The following is a 13,527-nucleotide window of genomic DNA, read 5'->3' as shown; positions in this document are numbered from 1 at the left end:
AAGAAGACTTGAAGAATGGATTTGTGTTGTGTTATGTAATAGTTTCGACAATGAATGGATTAGACTTTTTAGTTCGTAGACTTAGTACCTAAACCCCTTGTGCTAAACAATTTGGTGTGTAAAACTTTATTTTAATTTTAATAGACCATGCTTTGTCTTCAAATTGAGTAATTGGGTTTGTGTTGTGCAGTGGAATTGAGTAGGGAGGAAGGAAATTTGAGTTACATTTGTGTTGTGCATGTAATTAGGTAGGGAGTAAGGGAAACGATGATGAACTATATATAAAAAAAAAATGAAACTGAGGGAACACGCTATACGTAATGGCGTGTCTTAAGCTAGAAACATGTCATTCGTATTGGCGGGTTTCTGGTTTGATATTTTTTGGGTTTTTTCCATGCCTTTTAAAAACTTGTTGAACAGACATGCCATTTCGTCTAGCGTGTTTCCCTCACAAGGCACGCCATTGCTCATGGCGTGTTTCCAGGGGCGGACCCACCTTTACTCTTGGTGTAGCATTTGCTACACCAAAAAAAAAAAAATTAATGTGAGGAAAAATAAATTTATTACACCATAATTTCTTAATTAATGAGGAGTAATTAATCACTTTAATCTCCAATACCGTGAGATTAGCCTTAATATCCAATTCTCTGGCACAAATTTCAAAAGTGTGTACTCCCAACTCCCCAAATCGTAGAATTTAATGTTCATGCAATTAATTTTTGACTGTTTCTATACTAGGTAGTAAAAAAATTGGGTAGTATATGTTGATATAGTATATGGAACAAAAATAAAAGCAAGTACTGTATATTCCCCTTTCTCTGCGATTTAAAACATAATTAGATATCAAAAATTTAAATAGTCGTCTCAAGTTGTTTAATAAGGCATTGTACTTTGTCGTGTTCATTTGGCTAGAATGCTAGATTATTTGTTTTTTTTTTTTTTTCTTTTTTCTTTTTTTTTTTTAAGAAAGCGGTTATTTCTATTTATTTTTTATAGTTAATGACATGACTGGTCTGAAATTAGTCATTATCATAAATTAGTCTTCGAAAAAAAATTAACCGAAGAAAATGTAAATTTGTGTCTATCTCGATGTGGGCGTTACAATTCAAGAGTTGATGTCTAGATTTGAGGCAAGCTTGAGCTCGAGCTTTAATTGATCCACCCCGTTTAAACGTTAGGAATTTTGGGCTAATCATTAAAAATATAATTTTGCTACACCATAGATAAATTTCTGGGTCCGCCCCTGCGTGTTTCAATCCAGTAGCTGCAACATTTGACACTTTCTTAGTCACTATAGACACGCCATTCCTCATGACGTATTTCCCTCACAAGATACGCCATTCCTCTTGGCGTGTTTCAATCCAGTAGCTACATCAAATTGCACTCTCTTAGTCACTATAAACACGCCATTGCTAATGACGTGTTTGGTTTAATTTTTAGGTTTTGAAAATCCGAGTCTACGTGGACACTATTTTGACAATTACTTTTAAAACCGACCCAAAATGACAAATACTTTATTTTTGAGCATTATTTTAAAAACGGATTCCCAAATATTCGTGGATATATATAATTTTAATTTTGTTGGGGGTATAGGCTATAGACTAGTAAGCTATCAACTACCTCAGATGATGCCACGTGTGAAAATCAGAACCCTTAGTGCCAGTGATAGAATAAGAAGAAAGAGGTCCACTAGCAACTAGCAATAGCAAGTAGTAACGCCCCCACCATCCACCAACCCTTCCAGAAACTTCCTCTAAACTCTTGGCTCACATTTGCCTTGAAAATATAGCGGCTCACAATTTGCCACGTATCAATAAACTCCACGTCATTATCCTACGTGGCACAATGTTTAACTTGGTAATGATTCTCTCCTTCTCATACTTACTTAATTTAGGGCATTTTTAGTGTGTTTTTTTCTAAAAAAAAAAAAAAACTTTCTTCATTTTTCTCTCTCCTCTTTGCACCTTGCTTCTCTTACATCAAGCCGCAAGATTCAATCTTTATTGCATCTAACCGTTTAATTACCGATTTAATTTCTGGGTTTTTCTGGATTTTTAATTTGGTCAACTTTTTACGTGTTTTGTTTTTGTGCTTGAAATGAATGGAGTTGGGGTGGGGGAAGAGGAAGGGGCAAAAATGGAAATAGACATGGTAGGTGAAGTGGAAGAGAGGGAAAATGAGGTGTACATGTGGGGATATTTGCCTGGTGCATTGCCTCAACGAACTCCTATACAATCTCCGCTTTCTATTAAACTTCCTCCGTCGATTGGGAAATGGAGGGATGTTTGTGGTGGTGGTTGCGGTTTCGCCATGGCCATTTCTGGTGCTCTCTCTTTCTTTCTTTATTAGTTTATTTTAGTCTGTTTTATGCGGAGCCAGGATTTGAAGTTAGGGGATAATCGAGTTAGTATGCAATACAGTAATTTAACATGTTTTGAGATTTTAACTAATAAATCTCCACGTTGGAGTCAAGCATTGTTTTTTGTTTCATTCTGTTGATTTTAATTTAAGTTGGTGATTGAATGTTAAGGTACTTCGTATGAGGTAATTTGCTGTATATTCTTGTTATCAAATTCTTTTTAATTAAAATGGAGATGTGTAAAAGGTAAAAATGTTGGTATACGGTGGGGCGGAAAAAGGAAAATGAGTTGGCATCACTGGGTGGTGCAAAGTATTCTTCCAGGCTCTGACACACATTATGTAGGGAGCTTTAAAAATGATGGGCCCTAATAGGGGCATGGGGAGGGTCGGTACCACCAAGTGACGCCCTATTATTGTGCTTAGAAAATGATTGATGTTGGAGAAGCCATATTACTATTTTAGTGTCTTAAATTAAACATTTATGGAGTTTTAATTTGTATTATGAGAGTACCACTGAGCTTGGAGTTGTAGCATTAGTTAGGTCTTGCGGCGATTTGACTGTCTTATTTGGTAAACTGCGATTGAGGGACACTGTTTCGATATCACATTGATTATAAGAAAACTCTTGTTTTAGTTGAGATGGTAACATTGATTCTCAATGTGGGTTTATATTTAATATTTGGTGTTTTTCTTAGATACTGGAAAGTTGATCACTTGGGGTTCAACAGATGATTTAGGCCAGAGCTATGTAACTTCCGGAAAGCATGGGGTAATGCGAATGCACAAGTAATTTTAAATAAAATTGCAGGTCGATTATAACATGTTCCACTGGAATGACTTCAATTTGTTTTTCATTGCTTTTTTTTTTCCAGGAAACACCAGAGCCTTTTCCTCTTCCTACAGAAGTTTCCATAGTAAAAGCAGCTGCTGGTTGGGCACACTGTGTTTCAGTTACAGGTATCAGCATATCAGTGGCATTCCTTATGAAATGGATAATGTCACAATTTCTCTCTTTTTATTGATTTTACTGTACTTTAAATTTCTTATGGACCCAAAGACTTGCTATTCTTTAGCTATGGATTACGATGGAATAAAGTGAAATGGCTCACTGTCTGGAGAGGAGGTTTTTTTTTTAATGGCTCACTAAACTGGTTGTGCTTCCTTTTATGGCGAGGTAACAATTGTTGTTTCCGATGCAATTTTCAAGCTATTACAAGGGTAAGGCTGCGTACACTAAGCCCCCCTTACCTCACAATTTGCGGGAGCCCAGAGGCCTTGGGGGTTTTGGGTAATGTTGTATTGTGAAGTGACAATTATTTGATGGAATTTTACATTATGGTCATCTGAAAACCTCTCCCTATTGCTATTGTAAGCATAGAAGTATCACTGCTTACATATGATCCCTTTACCCAATATTCATGGGGTTCCTTTAGGGAATAGTAATGTTGGTGCTCCTGTATTGATCTTACTCTACCTTCTATTAGGGAAGCATAGAAAAACGCGGTCTCGCAGAGGGGGTGTCATAATCGATTAGGGAAGTGTTAAATGCACTATCCATGTGTGGCTATGAACATTCAACGACTCTTTTTTAAGTCCACACCTCACTAAATGCAGACAAAGCAGAAGTTTATACATGGGGATGGAAGGAGTGTGTACCCTCAGGAAAGGTATTTGGAGATTCTTCTCCTGCAGGCAGCTTAGAGAAAGATCCACCTGAAAAGCAATGTACCCTTTATACCGAACAAGGTAATTAGCAGTTTTGCATTTTGCTTTGGGTAATGAAGAGGACTGCCTTTTGGGTGGTTGACCTTTGAGATGTGCTTCATAGATGATTTTTGCAGTGAGTCCTCGCTTCCAAGGGTCAAAAAATGCTTGTGGATCAGAAATAGGTACAGAGGGTAAAGGATCAGGGGAAGAGACTGCAAAGCGAAGAAGGGTGTCATCAGCTAAAACAACTGCCGAAAGCTCCACAACCACTGAAGAACCGCTCTCGGCATTGCCTTGCCTAGTCACACTTAGCCCTGGTGTAAGGATATCAGCTGTTGCTGCTGGTGGTCGGCACACCTTAGCATTATCAGGTAATTATGTTGGCTTTAGCGTTGTGGGTTTGACCTTCCATCTATGTCCATGTCACGAGACCACGTCATTGACTTATGAGGAGCTTTATCAATTTGAATAAGGGAAAAAATGAAATACTAGTGTTCTTGTGACCCTTATTACTCCGAGTCTCCGACTATTCACTTTGGTTGAATGTCTCAAGTCTGACTCTTAAACATGACACGACACTTCATCATGGATCAAAAATTTGAAAACTTCGCATAAAATAACCGTATCCGACTCTCTTCACCATGTACAGCACTTCCAGCTGAGTCGGAGTAACATATCCTCTGACATGTGAGGCGGACTGTATTGTGTGCTATTCTATGGAAATGCTGTGCCTCTCAGTCAAGATCATATATTGGAACGCTGCATTTTTGTAACGTGTAGAAGACAAACTAACTCTTGAGTTTTTTAAGTAGGATGTAATGTAGAGTGTCATTGTATGGAATGTATTGTGTCAATTGTAGATTTTTTGTCTCACATTCAGCTCTATAGATTAAATAGTATCGGTCCAAAACAAGACCGGACCGAAGACCAAAAAAAAAAAAATTTAGTGGAGCGAAGACTGGGCCTAAAAGTTTCGGTCCTCGGCCGGACCAAACCCAAAATTTTTGTTCCTGTCCGGTTTTTGACCGAAAAGTACGATTTGTCGCTATTTAGTATATGATTATTGAATTTTAAATTCATCAAATCAAATATAATAGGTATTTGAACTATTGTTTAATTTAAATAATAGCTATAATTGAGTTTATAGTGAGATTTTAGCGTAAAATATTCGATTCGCTTACAAAGATTCCATAGATAGACGTCAAAGTCATATATTCGGTCCATTCGGTCCTGACGTGTAATAACCGGTCTTGGACCGGACCGGACCGAAGACCGAAACTTCAAAAAATAAGGACCGGACCTAAAAGAATTCGGTATGGGTTCGGTCTAGACCGAATGGTCCGGTCCTGTCCATTTTATTGGTCTGGACCTAAACTTGCTCACCCCTATTAAAATAGTGCATGTTTAACATATGCTATATGAAGGGTTGCTGATGGGTTCTATTTTTCCTGAAGCTTAGATATAGGACAAGTGTGGGGCTGGGGCTATGGAGGAGAAGGGCAACTAGGTCTGGGGTCAAGGATACGTATGGTGTCATCTCCGCATCCGGTACCATGTATAGAGTCTTCTCATAGGAGAGATAGACACTCGAGCTTCCCTCAGGCTAGCTTAAGCTCAGAAGGCCATGGATTCAAAGTTCCCGGGAACTACATCAAGGGTATTGCCTGTGGAGGCAGGCACAGTGCAGTTATTACAGGTGAGTAATGACTATCAGTAATAAACCACCACAAGTGTTTTCATGTTTCTTAGGTGTTTCAATGTCGAAAATGATCATACCATAATAATTATCTTCCTGTTGATTCATCACTAGTCCTTCAGATGTTTGTGCACCCTCTTCCCTTTTCCTTTTCCTTTTCAAACAAGGATCGTCTGTTTGGATACATATTGACTTCTTAAGGAGAGAGGGGGAAGAAGGGGTCATTTTTTTTCCGGAGTCTTTCTTACATTTGAATGGATTTTGATTTTGCTTGTACGAAAGACAATTGATTTCTCCATCTCCCTCCTTCCAAGTCCCTCTCCAATTCCCTGACCAAACAAGGGAATTTGTCCTCCTCCTTTTCCCTCCCTTCCCTAATCTTGTAAAACACTGTCCATAGTTTAGTTGCTAACACTAAGTAATTATAGCCTTGGCCTTAGCCTTAGCCTGAAGGATGTTTTTTCTAATTTTTGTTGTTATATTGTCAGATGCTGGAGCACTTCTTGCTTTTGGATGGGGATTATATGGACAGGTACAGAGATGATGGTTACGCATTCTGTTTGTACTCACTTTTGTTTGTTATGTTTGCTGTGGTACGCTCGGCTTATTCTGCCTGAGCCGGAGCCTATTTGGAGACACTAGGTAATGATAGTTATGGTAAATGATAGCTTCTTCTTATGTTGCCTTGATTTACAGAAGGTGATTTTTAACTTAACTCTTTGTTTGGACGGGAAAATTTGGAGGGATGGGTAGGGGAATAGTTCCTTTCTTGTGTTAACAAAATTGAGATGTTGGAAAACGGAGGGGTGGAAAAATGGATCCCTTAATTTCTTAATAGTTCATATTGAGCAAATCAAAACTCTCCAACATACGAAGAATTTGGGAGGAAATGACATTGCTATGTTTCCGCCCCCCTCCCTTCTTCCTCTTTGTGTCCAGACAAGGGTAACACTGTAAAAGCTTGGATGTCACTCGCTTTTCTCTATATTCCTTTTTGGAAGATATTTTTGAGGGTTTTGTGTTGCTGCTTCATTTGTGTTATGAGGAGGTTTTCCCTGCCTTCTTTACATATTTATGTTATGTGGAGAGGTCTTCTCACCTTGTCTACATATGTTAGATGTCCGGGAAGCTTTTTCCTCCCCTTGAGTATTGTTGATGAAACTCTAACACAAATTATATGATGACTGTCCCTACTTGGCTTCTAAATTAGGCTTGCAATTGTGCAAGGAACTTTCACTAGTCATTATATTATTTATAACTAACTAAAATGAATGAAGCAAAGACAGAGCACCTATGTACGATTCAGAGGTTAATATATGTTGTGCATAGAGAAGCATGGAGTCCATGGACTGTTACTATTTAGGAATGCAAGAGCACCTTGGCCTAGAATTTAACCCCTTATTCTCAACATTTTAATTCATTAACTAAAGTTGAGACTATCCTTGGATCCAACGTCTAAGAATATACTCATTTATCTTCTGTTTACCGTTGCATGAACTTGTCTGGTGTGGATCTGTAGGTTAGTTGAAAAGGTGGAGATTTAAAAGGAAAGTAGATGTTCAAGATGAAGACACTATAGCAAGGATCAGATGATTCTTCCCTTCTTTTACTCACAATTATTCTTTCTGCATCTAGTTAGAAGTCAATGGAACAATTTAACTCTTATGTGTGGTCGTGACAAATTGTGAATGTAACTTGTTGCAGTGTGGACAAGGAACGACTGATGACGTACTAAGCCCAGCTTGTGTATCCTCTTTGCTCGGTATTCGAATTGAGGCAGTTGCAGCTGGCTTATGGCATAGTGTCTGCATATCTGCCGATGGTGACGTGTATGCTTTCGGAGGTAATCAGTTTGGACAGCTAGGAACTGGTTCTGATCAGGCTGAGGTACATCCTTGTTAAAGTTCGTTTTTTTTTTCGACGCTATTTTACTCGTACTCATCTGGGTATGAGAAGCACAAATCAAAGTGTCTAACACTCCCATGTCTCAAATCTTGAGACATTGAGATGGTTCAATATGGGTATCAGAAGCACGTATCTTAAATTCTGAGATATTGAGATCATATCCTAAAATGAGTATAATATGGGTACTGAGAAATGTCGTCAAAACAAAAAATTGATTATGAATTATGTACCTTTTAAAGTGAAATTGAGGGACTCTTGATACATAAGCCTTCCCATTGTCAATTATCATAAATATGCTTCGTTACCACTCATTTTCTTCTACAGTTGTTATGCAACCTACATCCTTTATTAGTGTCGTATAGATAATTGTCGAGTAGAATGTTTACGCCATATCTTTGAGTATCATGTTGGACACGGATATGATGAGGATACGCTTAAAATGGAATAGTCCAAGCAAATAGGTTTTATGAGTTTCATTGGTGGGCAAGTTTCTTGGTGTACACTTTTAGCATCCATATATGGAATGTATCTGTTTCTGTTATGGGAATCTTTGAATGGCCTCCGTTTGCATGTTCGGTGTAATCATGAAGAAGGTTGTGTTTTATGCGAGTAATTTTAATAACAATATTTTTATTTCAGACTCTCCCAAGACTATTGGATGCACCAAGTATAGAAGACGTTAATGCGAAGATAATATCTTGTGGTGCTCGTCACACTGCCATTGTTACAGGTATCAATCAAAGTGATGTCCAGTTATGTTTTAAAGTTATACTTCGTAAAATGGATACAATTCAGTATTCTAGAATTACTTAGTAAGGGACTATATAGTAGTATAGTACTCCGTACACTATACACACACACCTTCGTATCAGTTTACTTACATAGTTCACAGTACGGAGTAGAGAGTACTGAGAATTTGCTGATACTTCAGTTATTCTGGTTAGCCTGTAAATGATTGCGGGTGCCCCGTACCAAGACAGCAAAGTTGGGCTCAACATGCAGGCTGTGTCAAATATATCGACTTATCCAGTCGGTCAAAGTGTGGCCCACTTATATGAGCTTTTGGTCTTATAGTTTTTGATGTGAAATATATTTACTATCTAATTGCACTTTGAAACATGTGAGTGTCTTGGATAGGTTAGGGGTTTGTAGTGTTTTTGGGCTGCCAAGACGTAGGCACGTAGCTTCTGAAGTACCAACAAGGTGTCAAGGTACCTCACCAAGAGCAAAAAAAAAAAAAAAAAAAAACAACTGCCGGAAAAAACCAAACAAGATGAAAGTACAACGAAAACCAGTGCACTCGACATGAGACACATTCATATAACAAAGATGTCTCATAGAGCTATATGATTGAGCACATTTCAACATGGCCATTTCACCACTTAGCCCCTGTGCATAATCAACTTAATTTTACGGTCTTTTTTTTTTGTGATTTCGGTAGGCATTCATATTACATATCTTGATGGTGGCTTTTTCGCTCATATTTATTCCTTGTCTGACCTGTAGAGAACGGAAAAGCCTACTGCTGGGGTTGGAATAAGTATGGACAGGTAAGTGAATCTCGTCTCACACACACATGCATGAGATAGACATTGACCCACACTAACACCCCCTTTACTATGTTATAGCTTGGATTGGGCGATGTGATAGACCGCAATATTCCGTCAGAAGTAGAAATTGAAGGGCGGATGGCGAAAAACGTCGCCTGTGGCTGGTGGCATACACTTCTCTTAGCACAGTCCGTCACTTGAGAGGCGAGAATGGGGTTTGTGTTAGGTTAGTGAGTGGTATTCCATCCATGTTTGAGATGTGCAAGTTACTGATCAAAAGACAAAAGACGAAGGGATGATTTGGGTGTAATTAGCATAGGGTGTATAATTGACCATTCTTTCAGGGCTAGGATCTGATGTTAGCTTCCCTTAATTTCCTTGCTTTTCTGGTAAGATTTTACCAGAGTGGTGTATATCTTGATTTGCTGCTGTCGGGCTGACTATTCTCGAGTGCTTCTCATAATAAACTATGTCAGTCTTGTTTCTATGGGTTGTCACTTGTCAGTTTTGATGCTAACGAATTTTGAACCCAGTTACGGGCACCGCTTTTCAACCACTTAACTGCCACTTTTCAACTAATTGACTGGTTAACTAGCTGATAATTATCATGTAAATCTATACGTGGTGGTTGCCGATGTCTTGTTGGATTGTTAGAGTGTTGTTGATTTACTTGGTGGCTGTTCTGTCGGGCTGACTATCCTCGGAACTCTCTTGACGGACCCGTGTGTTTTTGCTGATGGAACCATTCAGACTTTCTTTTCAGCTCCGGTAAAATGTTAAAGTCCTCCCAAGTAAAGCCGACATACTTCTATGAGTTCTTTATGCCTGATTTTTCTAAACCTCTTAACTTCCTTCACTTATCTCTTCTTACTAACATCAACAACTATCTTATACTCCCTCCATTCAACTCCACACTAACACTATCTAATTTGCACAAGTTTTAAGAAGGAAATAAACAATGTCCATTCAACTCCATACTAACACTATCTAATTTGCACAAGTTTTAAGAAGGAAATAAACAATGAATAAAAGTACAATAAGTTTATGAAAAATCTGCTTTATTAGTTGAAAAGTAGATTGGATTACCAATACAATTAGGGATTAAACTTCCCACCAAAAATTACAAGTGTTTAAAAAGCCCACCAAATGAGCTGTTTTTTTCAGTTTTTCCCCCAAAAACATCAACTCACAATTTGCATATGGATAAAACCTGTCTTAGTTAAGTACTGAAACTGCATTCACCACAAATTTTTACACCAAATATATTACAGCTTCTCTAACAGAGAAGCAAATACAGTCTGAAAAAAAAAATTTCTCCAAAAAAATTACAGTCCTTCAACCATAAATTACAAAACCAAAAGCTAAAAATTACACAATCTTCAATCAATGGGTGCCAAATGCCTCTCTGAAGATTCCAGGCATGAAGTGGCAATCTATTTGCTTCAGCAATCGAAACAAGGGAAGTTCACCCGTGGTGATATGAAGGCAGCTGCTCTCAGGTTTGGTGTGAAAGACAAAACTATCTCAAACATTTGGAAACTTGCAAAAGTAACAAGGGAAGTGGGTCAAGCATTAGATGTCAAGAGCAAAAGAATGGGTAACAAAAATAGGAAAAGACTACTACCTGATGTTGAACATATAAAAACATTGGAATGGGGTCAAAGAGACACTATGGAAGAGTCTCAAAAAATACTGGAGTAAGTATTGGGACAGTCCACTCTTGGGTATGCCAAGGTTTATTAAAACCACATTCAAGCCCACTCCATCCTCACCTCACGGATGCAAACAAGTACCAAAGGCTAAAACATACTTTGAAGTGCTTAATAGTTGAACATGTTGCAGCAGATTTTGTAGATCTTAATGCAATGCCAATCACAAAAATAAAATTTCTAGAAATGTGCCATATAATCCACATGGATGAGAAGTGGTTTTATATTTCTTATGATGGTCACAAATTTTATGTGGTTGACGGGGAAGAGCTACCACATAGGAGTTGTCAATCCAAGAGGTATATCACAAAAGTTATGTTTATGTGTGCGATGTAGACCTATTTATTCGTAGGATGGGGAGTTGTTATTTGATGGGAAAATTGGAATGTTCCCTTTCACAAAACAAAGAACCAAAGAAAGAAGGTCAAGTAGAAACAGGCCAAGGGGTACAATGGAGACAAAGCCTATTGATTCTATTACAAAACAAGTAACAAGAGAATGCATCATAGAACAAGTCATACCAGCTATCAAGACAAAGTGGCCTGAAGGAGCAAGTAAAAACATTTACATTCAACAAGATAATGCAAGGCCTCACATAAAGAACAATGACCCAGAATTCATGGCAGTTGCAAATTCAGAAGGTTTCAATATTCAGCTAATTTTTCAACCTCCTAACTCACCAGATTTAAATGTTAATGATCTTGGTTATTTTAGAGCATTACAATCCTTACACTCCAAAGAAGCAGCCAAATCAGTTGATGAATTAGTCAATTCAGTCATGCAAGCATATGTTGATTATGATCATACAAAACTCAACAAGGTTTTCCTAACACTTCAGTCAGTAATAGTTGCGATAATGAAAGCTAAAGGTCATAATGACTTTGCAATTCCCCACATGGGTAAGGATCATCTTGCTGCCCTTGGTATATTACCAAGAAATTTGGAGGTTAATGAAGAACTGGTCAGGGAAAGTATTGGGTTTTTACAAGAGATAGGTCAAACAGAAGGCCTAGAGTATTTGATGGGTGAATTAGGAATGAATTAGGTCAAACAATGTTATGTGAATAGTTGTTTAGAATATCTAAGTAATGAATTAGGATGTCCAATTTTTATGACATTTGTTTACAGTATAAACATTTTTATATTAAGATATGTTTAACATGTAATCAAATTATGAACAATGTAATGCAAGACGTTCTAATGCAATGAAACTTTTGAAATGTATGTGAAGAATGCAATGTTTAGTTCAAAGCTTTAAGTTAACTTTAGTTTTAAGTTAAATTAAACATCAACTCTCAGGCCTAATTGGCCTCGTCATTGAGTTGTGTCAAGTCTTAAGCCTTCCTACACACACAAATGAAGGTTGATCATGTTTAACACACAGCCCAACATTCATTTATAGACCATGTGGTGGCTTAAAAACTACAACAAAATGGCCACTATGGTACTGTCAATGCATAAAATCTAAAGTGCTCTCAAACCATTAAGGTTTCATCATCATTGAGCCACATAACTCTCAGGCCTAATAGGCCTCATCATTGAATTATGTTAAGTGGTAATGCCTCCTACACACACACCCATAGAAGGTAGACCATGCTATGTCCATAAAAAAACAGTAATCAACCAGGCAACAACAGACAGTGCTCTCAAACCATTTAAATGGACAAGCACACACACTCATTCAATGGTAGACCATGTGGTGGCTTTACTACTTCAAATTATGGCCAGTTAGGATTAACAAGTGTTTCAAATTTTTTTAGCTCTCAAACCAGTAAGGTATTTATATCATTGAGCCAACTCTCAGTCCATAATGGACTTCACTTAGGTAGAAACAGGCAACATAACATCAGAAATCAACAGTCAGAAATCAACAGGTAGAAACAGGCAACATAGGGAAATGAAAGAAAAACTTGGCAGCAGTCAGAAAATACAGAAATCAACAGAATAAATACAAATGAAGGTTGATCATGTTTAACCCACTGATTTCAATACAGAAACGAGTACATAAATGCAAAATTCAAACCAGTCGAAAATGAAAAATACAGAAACGAGTACATACATGCAAAATTCAAACCAGTTGAAACAAAATTCATCACTCCAAAACAAATCAAACAAATTACAATTTCAGCAGCAAAAAAGATTAAAATATTCTCCCTTCACTTTACCACTAACAGCATACCATAAAAAATGAAATCAAATCCTAACATTTTACTAAAAGCATACGATGAAATCAACACAATACCAAATCAAATCCTAACATATTCCTAACAGCACAGCACCAGCAGTAAAATAGATGAACGAAAAAAAATCAAATATAAGAGAATGGGACAAGTACCTCCCTATTTTGGCTTCGAAGAATATTTTGCAAGCATTCTCCTCTCATAGTTTTTGAAGGCAACTGACTCCTCAACAAATCTTACAGGAACGTCGACTGTCTCTTCGACCTTTAACCTCTTATTCTTCATATGTTCAGTGTATCTTGCGACGATGGCATCATATTTAATTGAGGCTGGTGATTGAGGCTCCATTACAAGTTTCAGAGGCGATCTCAGAGGAGATCGCCGAACATCATCAACCGGAGATCTACAAACATCATCAA

General features: G+C 37.7%; 1 protein-coding gene across 1 annotated transcript; it reads left to right on the top strand.

Moving 5' to 3' along the window:
• The first annotated feature begins 1,885 nt into the window (after window positions 1-1,885).
• On the top strand, window positions 1,886-9,704 carry LOC141643085 (ultraviolet-B receptor UVR8). Its single transcript, XM_074452115.1, has 11 exons — window positions 1,886-2,323; window positions 3,057-3,130; window positions 3,234-3,318; window positions 3,976-4,107; window positions 4,203-4,439; window positions 5,528-5,764; window positions 6,253-6,296; window positions 7,469-7,651; window positions 8,309-8,399; window positions 9,176-9,219; window positions 9,298-9,704. Exons 1-11 carry the CDS (start codon window positions 2,098-2,100, stop codon window positions 9,418-9,420), a joined length of 1,476 nt encoding a protein of 491 aa, XP_074308216.1. The 5' UTR covers window positions 1,886-2,097; the 3' UTR covers window positions 9,421-9,704.
• Window positions 9,705-13,527: the final 3,823 nt, after the last annotated feature.

This window comes from Silene latifolia, chromosome 2 (genome assembly GCF_048544455.1).
Source record: "Silene latifolia isolate original U9 population chromosome 2, ASM4854445v1, whole genome shotgun sequence".
In the NCBI taxonomy this organism is placed as follows: Eukaryota; Viridiplantae; Streptophyta; class Magnoliopsida; order Caryophyllales; family Caryophyllaceae; genus Silene; species Silene latifolia.
This window is presented reverse-complemented; position numbering and strand designations above follow the sequence as displayed.

What these genes read in the sequence shown, in the direction of transcription:
- LOC141643085 (XM_074452115.1), top strand. Translation starts at nt 2,098, where the DNA reads ATGAATGGAGTTGGGGTGGGGGAAGAGGAAGGGGCAAAAATGGAAATA. An exon ending in GATGGGGATTATATGGACAG is followed by an intron (nt 6,297 to 7,468) that starts GTACAGAGATGA and finishes AACTTGTTGCAG; the next exon opens with TGTGGACAAGGAACGACTGA. An exon ending in GTTGGAATAAGTATGGACAG is followed by an intron (nt 9,220 to 9,297) that starts GTAAGTGAATCT and finishes ACTATGTTATAG; the next exon opens with CTTGGATTGGGCGATGTGAT.